General features: G+C 45.3%; 1 protein-coding gene across 1 annotated transcript in view; it reads right to left on the reverse strand.

Annotated features, from left to right (window-relative positions):
* The window catches only part of LOC106572374 (metalloprotease TIKI1), a 172,259-nt gene that overhangs the window by 112,021 nt on the left and 33,137 nt on the right, over positions 1-27,101 (reverse strand). Inside the window, exon 3 of the mRNA XM_045712108.1 lies at positions 197-343. Coding sequence (XP_045568064.1) covers positions 197-343 — 147 coding nt within the window. The remainder of the gene's footprint in view (positions 1-196; positions 344-27,101) is intronic.

Here is a 27,101-nt window from a genome sequence, read left to right on the forward strand (position 1 = left end):
AGGGTCGTAGTGTTAGGGTCGTAGTGTTATGGGGTTGTTAGTGTTAGGGGTCGTTAGTGTTAGGGGTCGTTAGTGTTATGGGGTTGTTAGTGTTAGGGGTAACGGAGTGTGGTGGTTGTAGTGTTAGGGGTCGTTAGTGTTAGGGGTTGTAGCGTTAGGGGTCGTTAGTGTTGTGTTAGTGGTGGTTGTAACTGACCTGAGAGGTGTCATGGTTGAAGATGATGGAGTTGAGGTCTCCACAGTTGTAGTGCTTGATGAGGTCCTCAGTGGTGTAGGAGCCCTGCAGACTGCCTGCTCTCACACTCTCCTGCTGTACAAGGGTCTGGTTCAGGGCAAAGATCACCTGTAGATAGGGAAATATCCACTTTTACTACACGATCAATACCTGGATATTCACTTTCTATATGACCAGAGAGGGAACAGAAGACAAGAATATTTACTAAATACATGATAAATAGAAGGTAAGGAATCATTTTGTATTTAACAATATATAAAATAATAAATACTATCCTTATTGTATTTAGTAATACCACTCTACCTATCATTATTGTATTTAGTAATACCACCCTACCTATCATTATGTATATTAAAAATCCAAAAACACATTTTAAGTGAAACTAGGCATGGGTCTGAAGCCGAGAAATTCACATGAGCACCACAATGCCTACTCCACCCATGCTCTACCAAGGTTTTCCATCCCACAGCTTTGACCTACTACAGTAGTTATGTTGGTATTGTACTTCAGACTATGTGTATGCAGGTTGCTAAGGATTCAAACCTTCTCAAACAGCGTTTATTTTTAGCAAACTGATCTCGCGTATGACAATCGAGCAAGCTCCTGGAAAATATAGAAATAATCAACATGAAAATGAACCTTATAGTTTACTGTAGAAAGATCTAGTACTACATTACTTGTAAACAAAAAGTGAGTTATGACTAAATATAACATTTACAAGCAAATTTACATTCATCAGGTATAGTCAACTTTGTAAATACAACTCAGGGATGGCCACAATTGCTCTTGACAAGCTATCGGTTTATGCCTCATTTTTTGTTCAAGTCCAGGTCTGCTACACCATTCAGGTCTTGATGAACAGCTGAGGCCTTGATAAACAGCTGAGGTCTTGATAAACAGCTGAGGTCTTGATAAACAGCTGAGGTCTTGATGAACAGCTGAGGTCTTGATAAACAGCTGAGGCCTTGATGAACAGCTGAGGTCTTGATAAACAGCTGAGGCCTTGATGAACAGCTCATGTCTTGATGAACAGCTGAGGTCTTGATGAACAGCTGAGGTCTTGATGAACAGCTGAGGCCTTGATGAACAGCTCAGGTCTTGATAAACAGCTGAGGTCTTGATGAACAGCTGAGGTCTCGATGAACAGCTGAGGCCTTGATAAACAGCTCAGGTCTTGATGAAAGCTCGGTTGATAACAGCTCAGGTCTTGATAAACAGCTGAGGTCTTGATAAACAGCTGAGGCCTTGATGAACAGCTCAGGTCTTGATGAACAGCTCAGGTCTTGATAAACAGCTCAGGTCTTGATAAACAGCTGAGGTCTTGATAAACAGCTGAGGCCTTGATGAACAGCTCAGGTCTTGATGAACAGCTCAGGTCTTGATGAACAGCTCAGGTCTTGATGAACAGCTGAGGTCTTGATAAACAGCTGAGGTCTTGATGAACAGCTCAGGTCTTGATGAACAGCTCAGGTCTTGATAAACAGCTCAGGTCTTGATGAACAGCTCAGGTCTTGATGAACAGCTCAGGTCTTGATGAACAGCTCAGGTCTTGATAAACAGCTGAGGTCTTGATAAACAGCTGAGGTCTTGATGAACAGCTCAGGTCTTGATAAACAGCTGAGGTCTTGATAAACAGCTGAGGCCTTGATGAACAGCTGAGGCCTTGATGAACAGCTCAGGTCTTGATGAACAGCTGAGGCCTTAATGAACAGCTGAGTGGTAGAATCAGGTGTGGTAGCACTGGGCTTGAACAGAAAAGCCTCCATAACCCTGTTATTATGATAACACCCTAAAACAAACACTGTAACAAATCACAAACTGCCGAGAAACACCTGCAAAATACAAAGCTCATTAGACAACTCTCTTAATAAGATAAATTATAAACTTCAGCTACAAATAAGTAATGCTGTACACAGCTTGCCAACTCCAGTAAAAAGCAGCCATCTTCATTTATAAATGGCAGCATTGGAACCGAACATACCTTTTAAGTATTGATAGTGTGTTTAAGCACCATGTTAACCGCATGCCTATGAATTGGCATAACGCCTCAGTGTGATCGACGGCGTCGTTGCGTTTTGACACACCAGAATTACATTTATTTCCAATGGAACGCTGCGTTTGCCTTGAGGCAGTTGCAGTGTGGTACGTACGTTGGATTTATCAAAACGTATTGGTCAAACTGTAGGCCGTAGACGGCTTGACAGAAATGGTAGCAGGAGGTGAATGTTGAACTGTTGTTTCACACATATCCAGATGATGCTGTCGTTTGTTTGTCAGTTCCACATGGGACAGCTTGTATTTCTCCGTGACAGGCGCATTCCCACAATCCGCCACTCTGCCATAAAGCACTGTGTCCCTAGGCAGTACCATAGGGATGGTTAGGGATCTCATGGATGAGGGCAATGAGTTCTGTATGTAAAAGTGTTGGTCTCATGTTTCATGAGCTGAAATAGAAGATCCCAGAAATGTTCCAAATGCACAAAAAGCGTATTTCTCTCAAATTTTGTGCAGAAATTTGTTCACATCCCTGTCAGTGAGCATTTCTTCTTTTGCCAAGATAATTCATCCACCTGACAGGTGTGGCATATCAAGAAGCTGATTAAACAGCATGATCATTACACATGTGCACCTTGTGCTGGGGACAATAAAAGGCCACACGAACAACACAGATGCCACAGATGTCTAAAGTTTTGAGGGAGCGTGCAATTTGCAATGCTGACTTCAGGAATGTCAACCAGAGCTGTTGCCAGAGAATTTAATGTTAATTTCTCTACCATAAGCCGCCTCCGGCGTCATCTTAGAGAATTTGGCAGTACGTCCAACCTGCCTCACAACCTCAGACCACGTGTATGGTGTTGTGTGGGCGAGCGGTTTGCTGATGTCAACGAGGTGAACAGAGTGCCCCATGGTGTCTATATTGGCAGGCATAAGCTACGGACAACAAATCCTTTATGGACTCTGCAATCTCATTCTTATCCGTCGCCTAGATATTGAGCGAGTTCTGGGCAAAACAATTGTCTGACGACCCTAATGCTGACGACCCTAATGCTGACGACCCTAATGCTGACGACGACCCTAATGCTGACGACGACCCTAATGCCGACGACCCTAATGCCGACGACCCTAATGCTGACGACCCTAATGCCGACGACCCTGTTAAATATCCGGTATGTGGTTCTCGGTAACAGCCAGACGGCTCATGACGAGAGGAGGGGAGGGTGTTGTGTACCTCCAAGTCGATTTTGCGAATTTTCATCGATATTGGTGTCATATTGGCTTAGATGATGACGTTAGAGAGATTTGAATTGAACACTGAGCTTCAACCAATACCTAGAGGTCATTATCATGTTTTGTTCTCTGATAATATCATCCCAGATAAACATCACAACATTGATCTGTAGCTACTATCATACTAAACTCACAGAATTAGAAGTCTACCGCAGCCAGATGTGCTCATACAAATGGCTCTGTCTACTGGTTCAATAGTTTATATACAAAATAGATTGGAGGAGAATAAACCAGGGAGAATAAACCGGGGAGAATAAACCGGGAGAATAAACCGGGAGAATAAACCGGGGAGAATAAACCGGGAGTATAAACCAGGGAGTATAAACCAGGGAGAATAAACCGGGAGAATAAACCGGGGAGAATAAACCGAGGAGAATAAACCGGGAGTATAAACCAGGGAGAATAAACCGGGGAGTATAAACCGGGGAGAATAAACCGGGGAGAATAAACCGGAGAGAATAAACCGGGAGTATAAACCAGGGAGAATAAACCGGGGAGAATAAACCGGGAGAATAAACCGGGAGAATAAACCGGGGAGAATAAACCGGGAGAATAAACCGGGAGAATAAACCGGGAGAATAAACCGGGGAGAATAAACCTGGGAGTATAAACCGGGGAGAATAAACCGGGGAGAATAAACCGGGGAGAATAAACCGGGAGAATAAACCGGGAGAATAAACCGGGGAGAATAAACCGGGAGAATAAACCGGGAGTATAAACCAGGGAGAATAAACCGGGGAGTATAAACCAGGGAGAATAAACCGGGGAGAATAAACCGGAGAGAATAAACCGGGAGTATAAACCAGGGAGAATAAACCGGGGAGAATAAACCGGGAGAATAAACCGGGAGAATAAACCGGGGAGAATAAACCGGGAGAATAAACCGGGAGAATAAACCGGGAGAATAAACCAGGGAGTATAAACCTGGGAGTATAAACCGGGGAGAATAAACCGGGGAGAATAAACCGGGGAGAATAAACCGGGGAGAATAAACCGGGGAGAATAAACCGGGGAGAATAAACCGGGAGAATAAACCGGGGAGAATAAACCGGGAGAATAAACCGGGAGAATAAACCGGGGAGAATAAACCGGGAGAATAAACCGGGGAGAATAAACCGGGGAGAATAAACCGGGGTGAATAAACCGGGAGAATAAACCGGGAGAATAAACCGGGAGAATAAACCAGGGAGAATAAACCAGGGAGAATAAACCGGGAGAATAAACCTGGGAGTATAAACCTGGGAGTATAAACCGGGGAGTATTTAGTCTTGTAAGCCTTGAGGTCACAGGTCTGGCCTGCGTTTGCTCTGAAGCACAAATGACTTAGTGGAAAACATTATTTACAGAGATGAACGTCCTCCCCCCCATTCATTGGACTGGGTCTAGCAACTGGTACAGAGACTGAGCGGGTCTATAATAACAGGAGGATGCATCAGTGTCTATATTAGACTGTACTGTATTTTATTTATATTTTTTATTTATTTTTATTTCACCTTTATTTAACCAGGTAGGCAAGTTGAGAACAAGTTCTCATTTACAATTGCAACCTGGCCAAGATAAAGCAAAGCAGTTCGACAACATACAACAGAGTTACACATGGAGTAAAACAAACATACAGTCAATAATACAGTAGAAAAATAAGTCTATATACAATGTGAGCAAATTAGGTGAGATAAGGGAGGTAAAGGCAAAAAAGGCCATGGTGGCAAAGTAAATACAATATAGCAAGTAAAACACTGGAATGGTAGATTTGTAGTAGAAGAAAGTGCAAAGTAGAAATAGAAATAATGGGGTGCAAAGGAGCAAAATAAATAAATAAATAAATACAGTAGGGGAAGAGGTAGTTGTTTGGGCTAATTATAGATGGGCTATGTACAGGTGCAGTGATCTGTGAGCTGCTCTGACAGCTGGTGCTTAAAGCTAGTGAGGGAGATAAGTGTTTCCAGTTTCAGTGATTTTTTACCAGGCATGTCAGTTAAGAACAAATTCTTATTTACAATGACGGCCTACCCCAGCTAAACCCAAACCCGGACGACGCTGGGACAATTGTGCGCCGCCCGATGGGACTCCCAATCACGGCCAGATGTGATACTTTATTAGTTGAGTGACAACCTATGTAATTTGCTAGGTTATTGTAATCTACGCGCTGTTGTAAATTGTGTTTTACTGGAATGAAAAGTGAGATGCTAGAGATAGCTCTCACGTCGGGCTATAGGCTACCAGCTAAACGGGTTTTACAATAAATTACATTTTTATTGTTCAGGTTCACCATCAGCAATAGTTTTGGTAGTTTTGCTTTAAACAATCAGTGTATGTGGTCGTTTTTTAGATATGCATGATACAGATGATCATTTATAAAGAGGACAGCAATCACTTTTGACAGCAATCACTGCATTGCCGACGCCAGAGGAGAAAAGAATATCACTCCGTAAAAACTTCCAAATGGTCCAAAACCACTCGATTTTGAGATGGGGGAATCCTAAATGGTGCTATATACTCACTGGCTGTAAACAATAAACATGTATACATTACTAGCTGAAAATCTTAATCTGTGGGAAGGGGAGGCCCCTTCCCACAATCTGGTAGTGGGGTGGTAGATGTCTAGTCTCCATTATGGCTCTAATCTGATAGTGGTAGTGGGGTGGTAGATGTCTCCATTATGGCTCTAACCTGATAGTGGTAGTGAGGTGGTAGATGTCTCCATTATGGCTCTAATCTGATAGTGGTAGTGGGGTGGTAGATGTCTCCATTATGGCTCTAACCTGATAGTGGTAGTGGGGTGGTAGATGTCTCCATTATGGCTCTAACCTGATAGTGGTAGTGGGGTGGTAGATGTCTAGTCTCCATTATGGCTCTAATCTGATAGTGGTAGTGGGGTGGTAGATGTCTCCATTATGGCTCTAATCTGGTAGTGGTAGTGGGGTGTTAGATGTCTAGTCTCCATTATGGCTCTAATCTGATAGTGGTAGTGGGGTGGTAGATGTCTCCATTATGGCTCTAACCTGATAGTGGTAGTGGGGTGGTAGATGTCTCCATTATGGCTCTAATCTGATAGTGGTAGTGGGGTGGTAGATGTCTCCATTATGGCTCTAATCTGATAGTGGTAGTGGGGTGGTAGATGTCTCCATTATGGCTCTAATCTGATAGTGGTAGTGGGGTGGTAGATGTCTAGTCTCCATTATGGCTCTAATCTGATAGTGGTAGTGGGGTGGTAGATGTCTCCATTATGGCTCTAATCTGATAGTGGTAGTGGGGTGGTAGATGTCTCCATTATGGCTCTAATCTGATAGTGGTAGATGTCTAGTCTCCATTATGGCTCTAATCTGATAGTGGTAGTGGGGTGGTAGATGTCTCCATTGTGGCTCTAATCTGATAGTGGTAGATGTCTAGTCTCCATTATGGCTCTAATCTGATAGTGGTAGATGTCTAGTCTCCATTATGGCTCTAATCTGACATCTACCACTAATCTGATAGTGGTAGATGTCTCCATTATGGCTCTAATCTGATAGTGGTAGTGGGGTGGTAGATGTCTAGTCTCCATTATGGCTCTAATCTGGTAGTGGTAGTGGGGTGGTAGATGTCTAGTCTCCATTATGGCTCTAATCTGATAGTGGTAGTGGGGTGGTAGATGTCTCCATTATGGCTCTAATCTGATAGTGGTAGTGGGGTGGTAGATGTCTAGTCTCCATTATGGCTCTAATCTGATAGTGGTAGTGGGGTGGTAGATGTCTAGTCTCCATTGTGGCTCTAATCTGATAGTGGTAGATGTCTAGTCTCCATTATGGCTCTAATCTGATAGTGGTAGATGTCTAGTCTCCATTATGGCTCTAATCTGACATCTACCACTAATCTGATAGTGGTAGATGTCTCCATTATGGCTCTAATCTGATAGTGGTAGTGGGGTGGTAGATGTCTAGTCTCCATTATGGCTCTAATCTAATAGTGGTAGTGGTGTGGTAGATGTCTCCATTATGGCTCTAATCTGATAGTGGTAGTGGGGTGGTAGATGTCTCCATTATGGCTCTAATCTGATAGTGGTAGATGTCTAGTCTCCATTATGGCTCTAATCTGGTAGTGGTAGTGGGGTGGTAGATGTCTAGTCTCCATTATGGCTCTAATCTAATAGTGGTAGTGGTGTGGTAGATGTCTCCATTATGGCTCTAATCTGATAGTGGTAGTGGGGTGGTAGATGTCTCCATTATGGCTCTAATCTGATAGTGGTAGATGTCTAGTCTCCATTATGGCTCTAATCTGATAGTGGTAGTGGGGTGGTAGATGTCTCCATTATGGCTCTAATCTGATAGTGGTAGTTGTGGTAGATATCTAGTCTCCATTATGGCTCAGATCAGGTACATACACCATAGCCATACATGATTAACACACACGCTCGTGTGCACATAGAAGTCAGCACAGACAGATCCAGCTTGTTTCAAACTAATAGGTATGGTTCCTGTATCGTATCCAGATACAAAAGATGCACATCCCTACTAACCATCGATGCCAATAACTATCCAGTGAAAGTAAACTGAAAGCCATTTAATCATAGACATATTGGGATGTCTGGGAATGAAACCTACAAGACCTGGATGTTTGGGAATCCAAAATATAATCAAAGAATGGAATGTTTCTTCCTACAAAATTCTACTTGTTTTTCTGCGAGTTCTGTTGGAACAGCTTCCTCTACTATTGGTGTCACCACGGAATCTTCCTGTGTCACCACGGAATCTTCCTGTGTCACCACGGAATCTTCCTGTGTCACCACGGAATCTTCCTGTGTTTCCCTGCTGGCCCTGTGTTTCCCTGCTGGCCCTGTGTTTCCCTGCTGGCCCTGTGTTTCCCTGCTGGCCCTGTGTTTCCCTGCTGGCCCTGTGTTTCCCTGCTGGCCCTGTGTTTCCCTGCTGGCCCTGTGTTTCCCTGCTGGCCCTGTGTTTCCCTGCTGGCCCTGTGTTTCCCTGCTGGCCCTGTGTTTCCCTGCTGGCCCTGTCCAGGCCTCTTAAACATCCTGTTCACCACGACACACTGCGACTTGAAACCCCAGAGCTCTTCATCAACCCACCATTGATCCCTCACAATGGCTCTCCCCTCACAAAAAAAAAAAAATCCCCCAAAAATAACACGTCTATTTGTTTCTCAACAGCGAAAGTAAATCAAGCAGCCAGGCGTAGCGTGCGAGTCCGCAGCCACAGCTATGTGATGTGTGCAGGGATATGCATGGATAAGGGGGGGGGGGCACATGAATATATATTTATATGCACACCCCTACACCGGGACCTTTTTCATGTGTTGTTTTCGACAGTGTTCAGATGACACTTTTCTTCCTCCGGCGTTCATTGTAGTCGGGGGATGGTATTGGAGAAGAGGGCAGAGTTCAGCAGATGCCTTCTTGTCTGCTACAAAGGGCCCCCCCCTCCCTCCCGTCAACCTCTCCACTCCCCGCACTTTCATCAGCTCTTGATCAAAGCTGTACTCTGCATATGAAAAGGGTCCCGGCTTTATGCTGCTCAAATTAGCCTATCGCCACCCCGCAAGCCTCCCAAGTCCTCAACAAAACCCTTCACATCTGTTCTGTCCAGACTTCATCTTCAGGGACTTTTCTCAGCCCTCGCCTCACAGCCCTTTTTAGCCCATTACATTATGGTTGCGGAGGGAGGAGTGCAGATCACTCATACAGAAAAAAGAGGAGAAAAGAGGGGAGGGAAGAAGAGAGAGAGCGAGAGAGAGCGAGAGAGAGAGGGAGAGAGGGAGGGAGAGGGAGAGAGAGAGACAGGGAGAGAGAGAGAGAGAGAGAAGGAGAGCTGAATGAATGACATTTCTTCCTGTGATCTCTTCTCTGTTGTGGTTATGCCGTGGATTAGTTGGGTGCATTTTCCCACTCACTCGCTCCACTTCTCTTTCCATTTACTCTCTCTTTCTTTACTTCTTTCTTTCTCTCTTTCTCACTCTCACTCCTCTTCTCTCTCCATTCAGTGTTTCTGCTATAAGAGCTGTGATGGTGTGTGTGCTCACTACACCTCAGATACTAGTGGGCTCTAATCAAGGCACAGTAGCCAATGAAAGTCAATAATTCTCCCTTTTATCGTGGAAATGTTACTTGTTGGAGTAGAATGGAATGTGTCCAAGCAAATCATATTTTGTTGTTGTTGTTGTTGTACTAGTACTTTTCCTACAGATTGTTTTGTTCTTCTTCTTAATAGTAAACCATTCTCCTCTCATTCAATTTACAACAAGTAAAACATTTACCGAGGAAGTTGGTTAAATCAACATGGAAAAGCATGTTGATGACGAGGACGAAGCTAGCCAGATGTGCTATATAAGGAACATGTACACCTGCCCATCACATCCTTATTTGATGACTGTTGACTACTCAATTAATAAACATTAAACCAATTAGCCACTACTCTTGTCTCTTGCCTGTAGCTCTGTGGCTGGAGTCCAGCAATCCAGTGTTTTGGGGAAGTTTTCCTGTCCGACAAGCATCGTCACAATAGGTACGTCCCAAAATGGCACTCTATACCCTACAGAGTGCACTACTTTTGACCAGAGCCTTAGGGGCCCTTGTTCAAGGGTAGTACTGTATGTAGGGAATTAGGGTGTCATTTTGGGACGTACTCGATGATCCCAGCAGCCAACCAGCCAGCTGAATGGTCTCTTGGCCTCGGGAACACAAGAACAAATGAAGACTTCCAGCTGTTTCTTCTCTGTCCATCGTGTTAGACTTCCAGCTGTTTCTTCTCTGTCCATCGTGTTAGACTTCCAGCTGTTTCTTCTCTGTCCATCGTGTTAGACTTCCAACTGTTTTTTCTCTGTCCATCGTGTTAGGCACGAAAGATGCTATCAAAGAAACCCTCAACTTTATGGCAAAAAGCTTCACAGGCTGTACACATGATCTGTCAGACGCTTTCTTCTGTTTTTCTATTAAACTCACAGAGGCTCTACAGAGAAATGCAGACTGAAATCGCTCGACAAAATAAAAAATGGCGCAGACAGAAGAAATGTCTCGGGGGGGGGGGGAAATACATTCTGGCGTAGACCTATTCAATGACAGTTTACAGTTTACAGCGGTAAACGGAGTTCTTTAAGGAAGTTAAGATGTTAAGAGAGGAAACCTGAGAATAAGAGCAGACTAATTCAAAACAGACTACCAGTTAGGTGAATAAAACACTATAACTACGTCCCAAATAGCGCCCTATTCCCTATGTAGCGCACTGCCACTCCGGTCAATAGTAGTGCACTATATAGGGAATAGTGTTCCATTTGGGATGCATGAAGTGACAGGATTAGAGGAGAGTGGTAGAGAGGTTCATGCATGTTGGTTTAAATCCAGTCAGTCGTTCAAAAAAAGTATTGTGTGCTACTAAACTGAAATTTTGGACATACCACAACTGAACCTTTCCTACGCTCGGGAAGAAAGAGACACATTATGTAGTGGTAACGGGCAGTAGCTCCTCACTGGAGGGCTTGGTCAGGGAAGGAAGTAACTGGTTGGTCTTGGGGAGATTTGAAGGACACAGCCTGTAGTTTAGCCTGGCATCAGCCATGTCCTGCAGTTTAGCCTGGCATCAGCCATGTCCTGTAGTTTAGCCTGGCATCAGCCATGTCCTGTAGTTTAGCCTGGAATCAGCCATGTCCTGTAGCTTAGCCTGGCATCAGTCATGTCCTGTAGTTTAGCCTGGCATCAGCCATGTCCTGTAGTTTAGCCTGGCATCAGCCATGTCCTGTAGTTTAGCCTGGCATCAGCCATGTCCTGTAGTTTAGCCTGGCATCAGCCATGTCCTGTAGTTTAGCCTGGCATCAGCCATGTCCTGTAGTTTAGCCTGGCATCAGCCATGTCCTGTAGTTTAGCCTGGCATCAGCCATGTCCTGTAGTTTAGCCTGGCATCAGCCATGTCCTGTAGTTTAGCCTGGCATCAGCCATGTCCTGTAGTTTGACCTGTGGTTGAGGACAGCATCTCTTATACATGTAAACTCATTTAGGGCGAGGTAGAGGAGTTTGACCAGACTGTATTGGTCAGGGCGAGGTACAGGAGTTTGACCAGACTGTAGTGGTCAGGGCGAGGTACAGGAGTTTGACCAGACTGTTGTGGTCAGGGCGAGGTAGAGGAGTTTGACCAGACTGTTGTGGTCAGGGCGAGGTACAGGAGTTTGACCAGACTGTAGTGGTCAGGGCGAGGTACAGGAGTTTGACCAGACTGTAGTGGTCAGGGCGAGGTAGAGGAGTTTGACCAGACTGTAGTGGTCAGGGCGAGGTACAGGAGTTTGACCAGACTGTAGTGGTCAGGGCGAGGTAGAGGAGTTTGACCAGACTGTTGTGGTCAGGGCGAGGTAGAGGAGTTTGACCAGACTGTAGTGGTCAGGGCGAGGTAGAGGAGTTTGACCAGACTGTAGTGGTCAGGGCGAGGTAGAGGAGTTTGACCAGACTGTAGTGGTCAGGGCGAGGTACAGGAGTTTGACCAGACTGTTGTGGTCAGGGCGAGGTAGAGGAGTTTGACCAGACTGTAGTGGTCAGGGCGAGGTACAGGAGTTTGACCAGACTGTTGTGGTCAGGGCGAGGTAGAGGAGTTTGACCAGACTGTAGTGGTCAGGGCGAGGTACAGGAGTTTGACCAGACTGTTGTGGTCAGGGCGAGGTAGAGGAGTTTGACCAGACTGTAGTGGTCAGGGCGAGGTACAGGAGTTTGACCAGACTGTAGTGGTCAGGGCGAGGTAGAGGAGTTTGACCAGACTGTAGTGGTCAGGGCGAGGTACAGGAGTTTGACCAGACTGTAGTGGTCAGGGCGAGGTAGAGGAGTTTGACCAGACTGTTGTGGTCAGGGCGAGGTAGAGGAGTTTGACCAGACTGTTGTGGTCAGGGCGAGGTACAGGAGGAGTTTGACCAGACTGTAGCGGTCAGGGCAATGTAGAGAGGATTCATCTGGCCAGATGGTTTAACATGGTGCCTTACTGTATCTTAATTTATTTTGCACTAAGTGTATCCACTATCATTCCCTATGATCAACAAAAACTCAGATCGCAAATGTTCTATCAACAGGACTCTTGTAACCACAATATTCTCTGTTTTTCTGAAACATGGTTTTCGAACTCGATGGATTCTCCATTTTCAGAGTGGACAGGTAATCGGATTCAGGGAAATACAGAAAAGGGAGGGATATGTCTCTTCATCAACAACAACTGGTGTGCTAACTCTAGCGCAGTGGAAGTCTCCACCCATTGTCCACCTGTCTTGGAATACCTGATGGTCAAACGCCAACCCTTCGATCCCCAGAGTTTACATCTGTTATCGTATATATTCCACCTCAGGACAACAACAACAAGCTGGCACTTGACGAATTGTACGAGGCTATAAACAAGCAAGAAACCACGCATCCAGAGACTGCTTTCCTTCTTACCAGTGATTTTAATTCTGTGCCATTTTAAGACACGTAATGCCGAACTATTATCAAAACGTCTCCTTCGTCACTAGGGGCGATTAAGTACTGGACACCTGTTACCTAACCCACAAGCAAGCATACAAAGCCCTTCCTCGTACCCCCTACGGCAAATCAGATCACGACACTATACTCCTGCTTCCTATTTACAGATAAAAGCTCAAACAGAAAGTACCCATGATGCAGAGGCTATGCTACAGGACTGCTAGCGCTAACTGGAATATGTTCCGGGACTCCGCCGATAGCATCGATGAGCTAACACATCCGTCACCGGCTTCATCAGGAAACGCATCGCCAACATTGTCCCCACAGTGAACGTTCGCTGCTTCCCCAATCAAAAGCCCTGGATTAACTCAGAGGTGCACGCTCACAGGGCTATCGCAGCCAACCTTGAGGCTACAGCTGAGGACACAAACGCGTACAAGAAGTACAATCTCCGCAGAGCCTTCAAACAGGCAAAAGGACAATATCGGAACAAGGTGAAATCCTATTATACCGTCTCTGATGCTCGACGCATGTGGCAGGGGCTACAGTACATTACGGACTAAAAAGGAAGCCCTAGCCGTGATCTGCCCAAAGATGCCTCCCTACTAGACAAAATCAATACCTTTTACGCCCTGTTCAACAAAAACAACACATAGTCCTGCGGGTGGTCCCCCGCTAATCCGGAGGGCTAGGTGATCTCGCTTTCTCCGAGACTGATGAGTGAGTCAGGAATTTAAACGGGTCAACACTCGTAAGGACGTAGGGTCCACGGAGCATGCGCATACCAGCTGGCAGGCGTCTTCACAGACATTTTCAACCTCCTTGTCCCAAGTCTGTAATCCCCACATGTTTCAAGCTGACTACCATCATTCCTGTCCCCAAATACTCTAAAGAACACGTGTCAAACTCATTACACGGCGGGCCGAGGGGCTGCGGGTTTTCGCTCCAACCTTGTACATGATTGATGAATTAAGGTTAATAATTAGGAAGGAACTCCCCTCACCTGGTTGTCTAGGTCTTAACTGAAAGGAAAAAACAAAAACCCGCAGACACACAACCCTCAGTGGAATGAGTTTGACACGCCTGCTCTAAGGCAGTGACCCAGCACCCTGTAGCTCTCACATCTGTAATAATGAATTCCTTTGAATGGCTGGTCATGGCACACATCAACTCCATCATCCCAAACGCCCTGGACCCACTCCAATTTGCATACCGCCCCAACTACGGCTGCTGTGGTGGTCATGACATTTTGTCAGACGAATTATTGTAACGCGAAAGACTGCAGGTCTCACGGTAATTGACCGTTAAGTAACATAATTACACATTCGGCATCTCCAAGCCTCCACACATACAAGCCACAGATGTACGTCTTTGGAAAATCCACATTTTATAAAAAGTCTAATACATCAATGTGATATACACCATCACAATACATCCCTTATTTATTCTATTCAGGTCTATTTCAGAAGAACAGAATATCAGTTGGCCTACTGTATGTTATTTGGCTATGAGCCATGCCATAGGCTGTCGGCCTGTTCATTCAGCAGACAAGATATACTTTACATAATATGATTTTATAGTAAGAAAAATATAATTTAACTTTAACTTTAACTAAAAAAATGGAAAGGACAGTGTTCTGCTCTGCTCTGCTCTCTGTACTGAGGAGTGATCCATAATGAGCCTGTCCTGCTCTGCTCTCTGTACTGAGGAGTGATCCTGAATGAGCCTGTCCTGCTCTGCTCTCTGTACTGAGGAGTGATCCATAATGAGCATGTCCTGCTCTGCTCTCTGTACTGAGGAGTGATCCTGAATGAGCCTGTCCTGCTCTGCTCTCTGTACTGAGGAGTGATCCTGAATGAGCCTGTCCTGCTCTGTTCTCTGTACTGAGGAGTGATCCTGAATGAGCCTGTCCTGCTCTGCTCTCTGTACTGAGGAGTGATCCTGAATGAGCCTGTCCTGCTCTGCTCTCTGTACTGAGGAGTGATCCTGAATGAGCCTGTCCTGCTCTGCTCTCTGTACTGAGGAGTGATCCTGAATGAGCCTGTCCTGCTCTGCTCTCTGTACTGAGGAGTGATCCTGAATGAGCCTGTCCTGCTCTGCTCTCTGTACTGAGGAGTGATCCTGAATGAGCCTGTCCTGCTCTGCTCTCTGTACTGAGGAGTGATCCTGAATGAGCCTGTCCTGCTCTGCTCTCTGTACTGAGGAGTGATCCATAATGAGCCTGTCCTGCTCTGCTCTCTGTACTGAGGAGTGATCCTCAATGAGCCTGTCCTGCTCTGCTCTCTGTACTGAGGAATGATCCATAATGAGCCTGTCCTGCTCTGCTCTCTGTACTGAGGAGTGATCCTGAATGAGCCTGTCCTGCTCTGCTCTCTGTACTGAGGAGTGATCCTGAATGAGCCTGTCCTGCTCTGCTCTCTGTACTGAGGAGTGATCCTGAATGAGCCTGTCCTGCTCTGCTCTCTGTACTGAGGAGTGATCCTGAATGAGCCTGTCCTGCTCTGCTCTCTGTACTGAGGAGTGATCCTGAATGAGCCTGTCCTGCTCTGCTCTCTGTACTGAGGAGTGATCCTGAATGAGCCTGTCCTGCTCTGCTCTCTGTACTGAGGAGTGATCCTGAATGAGCCTGTCGTGCTCTGCTCTCTGTACTGAGGAGTGATCCATAATGAGCCTGTCCTGCTCTGCTCTCTGTACTGAGGAGTGATCCATAATGAGCCTGTCCTGCTCTGCTCTCTGTACTGAGGAGTGATCCTGAATGAGCCTGTCCTGCTCTGCTCTCTGTACTGAGGAGTGATCCTGAATGAGCCTGTCCTGCTCTGCTCTCTGTACTGAGGAGTGATCCATAATGAGCCTGTCCTGCTCTGCTCTCTGTACTGAGGAGTGATCCTGAATGAGCCTGTCCTACTCTGCTCTCTGTACTGAGGAGTGATCCTGAATGAGCCTGTCCTGCTCTGCTCTCTGTACTGAGGAGTGATCCTGAATGAGCATGTCCTGCTCTGCTCTCTGTACTGAGGAGTGATCCTGAATGAGCCTGTCGTGCTCTGCTCTCTGTACTGAGGAGTGATCCTGAACGAGCCTGTCCTGCTCTGCTCTCTGTACTGAGGAGTGATCCATAATGAGCCTGTCCTGCTCTGCTCTCTGTACTGAGGAGTGATCCTGAATGAGCCTGTCGTGCTCTGCTCTCTGTACTGAGGAGTGATCCTGAACGAGCCTGTCCTGCTCTGCTCTCTGTACTGAGGAGTGATCCTGAATGAGCCTGTCCTGCTCTGCTCTCTGTACTGAGGAGTGATCCTGAATGAGCCTGTCCTGCTCTGCTCTCTGTACTGAGGAGTGATCCTGAATGAGCCTGTCCTGCTCTGCTCTCTGTACTGAGGAGTGATCCTGAATGAGCCTGTCGTGCTCTGCTCTCTGTACTGAGGAGTGATCCTGAATGAGCCTGTCCTGCTCTGCTCTCTGTACTGAGGAGTGATCCATAATGAGCCTGTCCTGCTCTGCTCTCTGTACTGAGGAGTGATCCTGAATGAGCCTGTCGTGCTCTGCTCTCTGTACTGAGGAGTGATCCTGAACGAGCCTGTCCTGCTCTGCTCTCTGTACTGAGGAGTGATCCTGAATGAGCCTGTCCTGCTCTGCTCTCTGTACTGAGGAGTGATCCTGAATGAGCCTGTCCTGCTCTGCTCTCTGTACTGAGGAGTGATCCTGAATGAGCCTGTCCTGCTCTGCTCTCTGTACTGAGGAGTGATCCTGAATGAGCCTGTCCTGCTCTGCTCTCTGTACTGAGGAGTGATCCATAATGAGCCTGCTCTGTTCTCTGTTTTCTCTTGCCTTGCCTGGAGTGCCAGACGGCCAGGTTTTACATTTTTGGGACTATTCCTACACATGTGTCACGGTTGTCGTCTGGAATGGAGGACCAAAACGCAGCAGGAATGTGGATGCTCATCTTGATTTATTTATAAAATAAAGTAAACACCAAAATAACAAACAAAAGAACGAACGATCAACAAAACAGTCTTGTCAGGCATAGACACGCAAAACAAGAGACAATCTCCCACAAACACTAAACCAAACACATACCCATATATAGGACTCTCAATCACAGGCAACGAGAAAGCACCTGCCTCCAATTGAGAGTCCAACCCCCCATTAACCTAAACATAGAAATATGCCAACACAGAAAGAACATAGAAGTACAAAACATAGAACATAAACCAAAACCCGGAAATAATAAATCAAACGCCCTACTAAATAAACCACCACCCCGAACCACATAAAACAAATACCCTCTGCCACGTCCTGACCAAACTACAATAACAAATAACCCTTATACTGGTCAGAACGTGACAACATGTAGCATCTTAATTTGATCCAGCTTGCTACAGCAGGAAAATAATCCTGCAGCAACAGAACATTTGTATTAATATGTGGATTATAACTAATGGACATTTTGGCAACACTTTATAATAATGAGTAAATAGTTTATTAATCATTTATTCATTATTACTCCCACATTTGTAAATCTTATTAACCTAGTTATTTAAAAATGTATAAACAACTTTTAAAAGATGTAATAACGATTCATAAGATCATTGATAAGCTGTTTAATATAGGTCCTTATAAACCATTTACTAACCGTTAGTTAACTATTTTTTGCGTCGCCTCACTCAAAGTGTAGGCTAGTTCTACTTTATTGCTACTTTATAAATGTTTTGACCCCGCTAATTGCTCCACACGCACAAAGCAGTTTAACCACCACTTCCTCAATCCTAGTACGTCCAATATAATAAAAAGTGACGAAAACCCCAAAACACCAGGAAACTACTGCTTCTCGTTCGTTGGCCTTACGCCTTACCCATCCCGTCGCGATTCTTCCCTTTTACACGCAGAATGTGTCCGAGAGAGATTAAAGATCGGTTCGTAGACTGCTTAAATAAATAAATAAATAAATATCTGAGTGTATTATTTCGCTGAATTATCCCATTACGCTTGAAGAGTCACTACTTTTAAAAAGTACAGTAAAAGGACGCCGCCAAACAAAACCGTAGTCTATGGTTAATACACTGAAGCACTGTAAGATTTAAAATTATTTATACATGTAACATTTCTACCTCAATCACATATCGGCAGTAAAGGAAGGAATAAAAATTCAGTCCGGTCCGGCCAGCTTGTTGTGTGTACATCTACATCTCTCTGTTTTATGATCAGTTTACGTTCGCGAGGTTGAAAACATTAGCAGAACATTCACATTACAACTCTTTCTCAAGTCCTTGCGATTGTTGTTTCACAACAGTTTTTTTTTCGGAATAAAATATTTATTTTTAACGTCCTGTTTTGGTTCTTATTCGTTGATATGTTCTCGGATATTTTGAAAACCTTTAGAAGCATCACGTACTGCTGGAATGTCTACCGATGGAATTTCCATCCTTTTGTGAGAAATTACACTGGTCACTCAAAACACTTATAAATTATTTATAAAGTAGAAATAGTCCACATTTCAGATGAGGCCATACAAAAAAAGACTTAACTAATGATTAGTAAAATGGTTTAAAGGACCTATTTTAAACAGCTTATGAATGGAGAAAGGATTAATAAATGATGAATAAACGATTTACTAAGCCTTATAAATGATTTATTATGAGTTACTAATCATTATAAACCCTTTATTACGATTTGCTAATCATTATAAACGCTTTATTACGATTTACTAAGCATTATAAACACTTTATAATGAGTTACTAAGCATTATAAACGCTTTATTAGGAGTTACTATAAAGCGCTACCCTTTTATGTAAGGGGTTGATGCATTTTCCGTAAAGAAAATCAAGTCGTAATTTTTAAGTGGAAATTACACACATCAGAAGCCTTTTTAAACCTCAAATACGCGACAACTTTTAACGTTCTCCTGTAAAAAGGTGATCACATGAAGAAATCTTTCATCTCTGGGTCCATTAAGCCAGGCAAGCTCAATCAAACACATTTTAAGTAGGGATGCACGATATATCGGTAAGCATATCGGAATCGGACGATATTAATTTATACCCCCTGACGGAGACAGCTTGCCTGTCGAAACGTTGGACATTACATTTTGTGCATCTGAGCTCTTAAGAGTGTGCGCGTCTCTCCTTTATGTTAAAGCTGATGTGCACACCTATGTAACGTAGTATGGAGAAACAAATGTCTGCATTCATTACTGTAAGTCGCTCTGGATAAGAGCGTCTGCTAAATGACTAAAATGTAAATGTAAATGTAACGTAGGTAGATGACGTAATGGACACAGCATTCCTAACCTAGTGCACAATGTCTGCAGAGTGGATTGAGCAGTCAACAAGTCGATCAGTCATTTGATAGAGTAAGAACATTTCAGCGAGACTCAAACTCAAACACGAAATCCATTAACGCCAAGATAATGGAATTCATTGCTCTGTCGACAATCAACCGTTCTCTGTCGTGGATGACGTTGGCTTTCGCCAACTGGTTGAGCACCTCGAGCACCGGTACACACTACCAAGTAGGCGCTATTTTTCAGATGTTGCCCTACCGGAGTTACACAGTATTGTTGAAACGTACATCCATGAGCTACTTGCTATGAGCGTCACTGCTATTAGCTTCACGACTGACATTTGGACCAGCGATGTCAGCCCCATGAGCCTGCTGAGTCTGACAGCACAGTGAGTCGACGAGGATTTCGTACTGAGGAAAGCCGTATTCCATTTCAATGGCATTTGAGAACATGTTTGAAACTTGGAAACATGAACACACTCCTAGCTCCATTCGACCAACTGACTGGAGAAATAAGCTCATCAACTGTGTCTGGAGCAGACGTGATACCCCTCTGTCACGGCATTGAAACGCCCGCTCAACAAAAACGGCAACACAGACCGTGGGGTTAAAACTTGCAAAAGTACTCGAGGCTAGAGGCTGTGAACAAGCGATTCGGTGGCATTCTCTCTGAGCCTCTACTGTGTCGGACACGGACAGACAGAGCTGAAACTTCACTGCTTGACATGTATGATGAAATCCTGGTTGAGACTGAACAAATGAACAACGAAACAGCACAGCAGAGTGAAATAAATACGTTTTGATTATGTTTTACTTGGGGCGGCAGGTAGCCTAGTGGTTAGAGCGTTGGGCCAGTAACCGGAAAGGTTGCTGGAGCGAATCCCCGAGCTGACAAGGTAAAAATTTGTCGTTCTGCACCTGAACAAGGTAGTTAACCCACTGTTTCCTGGTAGGCCGTTATTGTAAATAAGAATTTGTTCTTAACTGACTTGCCTAGTTAAATAAAAAAATACTGTAATGGGAATGTCAACAAAATAACTTTTTGGTGTGTGTGTTTCAACTATTTAACTGTACTAGAACACTTAAAAGGCCACTCAAATTTAAAATATCGCTAATCGGGTTGGTTTTTTTTTGGCAAGGAAAATATCGGATATCGGTATCGGCCAAAAATGTCATATCGGTGCATCCCTAATTTTAAGTATTTGAAAATATTGAAAATATTACTTGAACCCAGGTCTGGACCAGACTACAGCAAGGCATGATGGTTGGACAGGCCACGTGGATGCAGTAAAACTCTGTTTAAAGCCTACTGACGTTATCTCTGCAGTCTGATGTCTAGCTGCTCTGCTCTGCTCTCCATACCTCCCTTGATGTTCGTCCCACAAGCCCCTCAGAGAGTCCAGCAGCAGAGACTCCAGCAGCAGAGACTCCAGCTGCAGAGACTCCAGCAGCAGAGACTCCAGCTGCAGAGACTCCAGCAGCAGAGACTCCAGCAGCAGAGACTCCAGCAGCAGAGACTCCAGCAGCAGAGACTCCAGCAGCAGAGACTCCAGCAGCAGAGACTCCAGCAGCAGCAGAGACTCCAGCAGCAGACTCCAGCAGCAGCAGAGACTCCAGCAGCAGAGACTCCAGCAGCAGAGACTCCAGCAGCAGAGACTCCAGCAGCAGAGACTCCAGCAGCAGAGACTCCAGCAGCAGAGACTCCAGCAGCAGCAGAGACTCCAGCTGCAGACTCCAGCTGCAGACTCCAGCTGCAGAGACTCCAGCAGCAGAGACTCCAGCAGCAGAGACTCCAGCTACAGAGACTCCAGCTGTAGACTCCAGCAGCAGAGACTCCAGCAGCAGAGACTCCAGCAGCAGAGACTCCAGCTGCAGAGACTCCAGCTGCAGAGACTCCAGCTGCAGAGACTCCAGCTGCAGAGACTCCAGCAGCAGAGACTCCAGCAGCAGAGACTCCAGCAGCAGAGACTCCAGCTGCAGAGACTCCAGCTGCAGAGACTCCAGCTGCAGACTCCAGCAGCAGCAGAGACTCCAGCAGCAGCAGAGACTCCAGCTGCAGCAGAGACTCCAGCTGCAGCAGAGACTCCAGCTGCAGCAGAGACTCCAGCTGCTGCAGAGACTCCAGCAGCTGCAGAGACTCCAGCAGCTGCAGAGACTCCAGCAGCTGCAGAGACTCCAGCAGCAGCAGAGACTCCAGCAGCAGCAGAGACTCCAGCAGCAGCAGAGACTCCAGCAGCAGAAGAGACTCCAGCAGCAGAAGAGACTCCAGCAGCAGAAGAGACTCCAGCAGCAGAAGAGACTCCAGCAGCAGAAGAGACTCCAGCAGCAGAGACTCCAGCAGCAGAGACTCCAGCAGCAGCAGAGACTCCAGCAGCAGCAGAGACTCCAGCAGCAGCAGAGACTCCAGCAGCAGCAGAGACTCCAGCAGCAGCAGAGACTCCAGCAGCAGAGACTCCAGCAGCAGAGACTCCAGCAGCAGCAGAGACTCCAGCAGCAGCAGAGACTCCAGCAGCTGCAGAGACTCCAGCAGCTGCAGAGACTCCAGCAGCAGCAGAGACTCCAGCAGCAGCAGAGACTCCAGCAGCAGCAGAGACTCCAGCAGCAGCAGAGACTCCAGCAGCAGCAGAGACTCCAGCAGCAGCAGAGACTCCAGCAGCTGCAGAGACTCCAGCAGCAGCAGAGACTCCAGCAGCTGCAGAGACTCCAGCAGCAGAGACTCCAGCTGCAGAGACTCCAGCAGCAGAGACTCCAGCAGCAGCAGAGACTCCAGCAGCAGCAGAGACTCCAGCAGCAGCAGAGACTCCAGCAGCAGCAGAGACTCCAGCAGCAGCAGAGACTCCAGCAGCAGCAGAGACTCCAGCAGCAGAAGAGACTCCAGCAGCAGAGACTCCAGCAGCAGAGACTCCAGCAGCAGAGACTCCAGCAGCAGAGACTCCAGCAGCAGCAGAGACTCCAGCTGCAGAGACTCCAGCTGCAGAGACTCCAGCAGCAGAGACTCCAGCAGCAGAGACTCCAGCAGCAGAGACTCCAGCAGCAGAGACTCCAGCAGCAGTCCAGGTCTTGAGATTTGACCTCTACATTCCTATGGGGGCTAATGAGTAGAGGGAACAGACGAACTCCTCATTACGGATTACTCAAGTCTGACTCAAGTCTGACTCAAGCATTTCTTTGAAGGTTCTTTATTAACTTTCCAATCCTGACCGGGACAAAGGGAAGGGGAGTATAAGGTGCTAGACCACAGACTTCCTATATGACAACAGGAAAGTAAGGAGGTGCTATAGCAGGTTTCCCTTATTTGACAACTTAGAACACATAGATGTGTTCAGTGATATGCAATGTAACCGAAATCTCTTGGCTACAGGAACGGCTGTTGTACAACTTTGATATCGAGTTACGTTGGTCTACTTTGGGAGTCCTGCTTTGTCAGTTCAGCTGCTATACCATCCCTGTAGGTGTGTTCTATAAATACATCTGATTGGTCAGTCCATCCCTGTAGGTGTGTTCTATAAATACATCTGATTGGTTAGTCCATCCCTGTAGGTGTGTTCTATAAATACATCTGATTGGTCAGTCCATCCCTGTAGGTGTGTTCTATAAATACATCTGATTGGTTAGTCCATACCTGTAGGTGTGTTCTATAAATACATCTGATTGGTTAGTCCATCCCTGTAGGTGTGTTCTATAAATACATCCGATTGGTCAGTTCAGACCTGTAGGTGTGTTCTATAAATAAATATGATTGGTTAGTCCATCCCTGTAGGTGTGTTCTATAAATAAATATGATTGGTTAGTCCATCCCTGTAGGTGTGTTATATAAATACATATGATTGGTTAGTCCATCCCTGTCGGTCTGTTCTATGAAGATATTACACCCATAAATTAAATCCAGATTGACAATCGACCAAGGTAAATAGGTTTTAAGCTAAATAGGTTTTAAGCTAAATAGGTTTTAAGCTAAATAGGTTTGAAGCTAAATAGGTTTTAAGCTAAATAGGTTTTAAGCTAAATAGGTTTTAAGCTAAATAGGTTTTAAACTAAATAGTTTTTAAGGTAAATAGTTTTTAAGGTTAATAGGTTTTAAGGTAAATAGGTTTTATGCTGGCTAGTGAGTTGTTTGTATGTATAGGAACGAGAGAATAAACAGACATGTTCAGTGCACCAGGGATGGACTGGGACTGTTTAGATCCTTACAGGCTGAATACATGCCTGTCTGTCAAACTGGGGGCTGTGTGTGTGTGTGTGTGTGTGTGTGTGTGAGAGAGAGAGAGAGAGAGAGAGAGAGAGAGAGAGAGAGAGAGAGAGAAGGGGCGAGAGACCATTCTCCCAGACAAGGCAGAATCCCAGCCTAGGCCAGGGAGGGATCCTTGGTTCTCCTCTGCCCAGCCTAGACCAGGGCCAGGGATCCTTGGTTCTCCTCTGCCCAGCCTAGACCAGGGCCAGGGATCCTTGGTTCTCCTCTGCCCAGCCTAGACCAGGGCCAGGGATCCTTGGTTCTCCTCTGCCCAGCCTAGACCAGGGCCAGGGATCCTTGGTTCTCCTCTGCCCAGCCTAGACCAGGGCCAGGGATCCTTGGTTCTCCTCTGCCCAGCCTAGACCAGGGCCAGGGATCCTTGGTTCTCCTCTGCCCAGCCTAGACCAGGGCCAGGGATCCTTGGTTCTCCTCTGCCCAGCCTAGACCAGGGCCAGGGATCCTTGGTTCTCCTCTGCCCAGCCTAGACCAGGGCCAGAGCCAGGGAGGCTCCTCTCTCTCCTATCACAGCAGCCACTTACCCAGAGAAACCTCAACTACTTCATCCCCTTGGAGGACAAGGGTAGTGCACTACACTGCCTTCAGAAAGTATTCATACCCCTTGACATATAGCACATTTTGTTTTGTTACAGCCTGAATTCAAAATGGATTCAATTGATTTACACACAATATCCCAAAATGGCAAAGTGAAAACATGTTTTTAGACATTTTAGCAAATTTATTGAAAATGAAATACAGAAATAACTAATTTATGTAAGTATTCACACCCCTGATGCTATACATCACCTTTGGTGGCGATTACATCTGTGAGTCTTTCTGGGTAAGTCTCTAAGAGCGATTACAGCTGTGAGTCTTTCTGGGTAAGTCTCTAAGAGCTTTCCACACCTGGATTGTGCAACATTTGCCCATTATTCTTTTCAAAAGTCTTCAAACTCTGTAAAATTGGTTGTTGATCATTGCTAGACAGCCCTTTTAGATTTTCAAGCAGATTTAAGTCAAAACTGTAACTTGGCCTCTCAGGAACATTCACTGTCTTCTTGGTAAGCAACTCCAGTGTAGATTTGGCCTTGTGTTTTAGGTTATTGTCCTGCTGAAAGGTGAATTCATCTCCCAGTGTCTGGTAAGAAAGCAGACTGAACCAGGTTTTCCTCTAGGATTCTGCCTGTGTTTAACTCCATTCCTTTTCTTTTGATCCTGAAAAACTCCCCAGCCCTTAACCATTACAAGCATGCCCATATCATGATGCAGCCACCACAATGGTTGAAAATATGGAGAGTGGTACTCAGTAATGTATTTGGATTGGATTTGCCACAAACATTATGGGGTATTGTGTGAAGGCCAGTGACCAAAACAAAACTCAATTTAATTCATTTTAAAATCAGATTGGAACAAATAATGGAAAAAGTCAAAGGATGTGAATACTTTCTGAAGGTCCTTGAGAATAGGGTGCCATTTGGGAAGCAGAACTTGTCTGATATTAGATCAGTCGGGAACAAACCATCACCCCTGGTGTGCTCCACTCTGCAACAACATTCTTGTGGGAGCCAGTTTACCCTGGTGCACGGCCACAGCCAAATATTTAGCCTGTCAGATAGAATCAGACTCAAACACAAAAGAGAGTGCCTAGAATGACAGCCCCTCCCGGGCCCCTCCAGGCCCCCCGGCGGCGAGGCCCATCAACACCACCTCCGACGTAGGGAGGGCGGACAGCGGGAGAGAGCCACAGAGCTGTCGGCTCCACAGAGCTCCAGTGTTCACAGGGGTAGGTCCCAAACGGCACCCTATTCCCTATGTGGTGCACTACTTTTGACCAGAGCGGTATGGGATTCCTTATAGGCCTTGGTCAAAAATAGCGCACTACATAGGAAATAAGGTACGATTTGGGACGCATACCCACAAGGCTCCTTCGCAACAGCAACAAAATAATGGAGCCACTCAATTCAGACGTCCATTGAGAAAACATGATCGTGAGGTTAAAAATACAAACAGAACCAAAACAGACATCAATCTGGAGGCTGGATGTTAAACCAGGAACCTCATGTTAATCTGACACAGGAACATCATGTTAATCTGACTCAGGAACATCATGTTAATCTGACACAGGAACCTCATGTTAATCTGACACAGGAACATCATGTTAATCTGACACAGGAACATCATGTTAATCTGACACAGGAACCTCATGTTAATCTGACACAGGGACATGATGTTAATCTGACACAGGAACATCATGTTAATCTGACACAGGAACATCATGTTAATCTGACACAGGAACATCATGTTAATCTGACACAGGAACATCATGTTAATCTGACACAGGAACATCATGTTAATCTGACACAGGAACATCATGTTAATCTGACTCAGGGACATCATGTTAATCTGACACAGGAACCTCATGTTAATCTGACACAGGAACATCATGTTAATCTGACACAGGTACCTCATGTTAATCTGACACAGGAACATCATGTTAATCTGACACAGGAACCTCATGTTAATCTGACTCAGGGACATCATGTTAATCTGACACAGGAACCTCATGTTAATCTGACACAGGAACATCATGTTAATCTGACACAGGAACATCATGTTAATCTGACACAGGAACCTCATGTTAATCTGACACAGGGACATGATGTTAATCTGACACAGGAACATCATGTTAATCTGACACAGGAACATCATGTTAATCTGACACAGGAACATCATGTTAATCTGACACAGGAACATCATGTTAATCTGACACAGTGACATGATGTTAATCTGACACAGGAACATCATGTTAATCTGACACAGGAACCTCATGTTAATCTGACACAGGGACATGATGTTAATCTGACACAGGAACATCATGTTAATCTGACACAGGAACATCATGTTAATCTGACACAGGAACATCATGTTAATCTGACACAGTGACATGATGTTAATCTGACACAGGAACCTCATGTTAATCTGACTCAGGAACATCATGTTAATCTGACACTGGGACATGATGTTAATCTGACACAGGAACCTCATGTTAATCTGACACAGGAACCTCATGTTAATCTGACACAGGAACCTCATGTTAATCTGACACAGGGACATCATGTTAATCTGACACAGGAACCTCATGTTAATCTGACACAGGAACCTCATGTTAATCTGACACAGGAACATCATGTTAATCTGACACTGGGACATGATGTTAATCTGACACAGGAACCTCATGTTAATCTGACTCAGGAACATCATGTTAATCTGACTCAGGAACATCATGTTAATCTGACACTGGGACATGATGTTAATCTGACACAGGGACATGATGTTAATTTGACACAGGAACCTCATGTTAATCTGACTCAGGGACATCATGTTAATCTGACTCAGGAACCTCATGTTAATCTGACACAGTGACATGATGTTAATCTGACACAGGAACCTCACGTTAATCTGACACAGGAACCTCATGTTAATCTGACACAGGAACCTCATGTTAATCTGACACAGGAACCTCATGTTAATCTGACACAGGAACCTCATGTTAATCTGACACAGGGACATCATGTTAATCTGACTCAGGAACCTCATGTTAATCTGACACAGGAACATCATGTTAATCTGACACAGGAACCTCATGTTAATCTGACACAGGAACCTCA

This window comes from Salmo salar, unplaced genomic scaffold (genome assembly GCF_905237065.1).
Source record: "Salmo salar unplaced genomic scaffold, Ssal_v3.1, whole genome shotgun sequence".
NCBI lineage: Eukaryota > Metazoa > Chordata > Actinopteri > Salmoniformes > Salmonidae > Salmo > Salmo salar.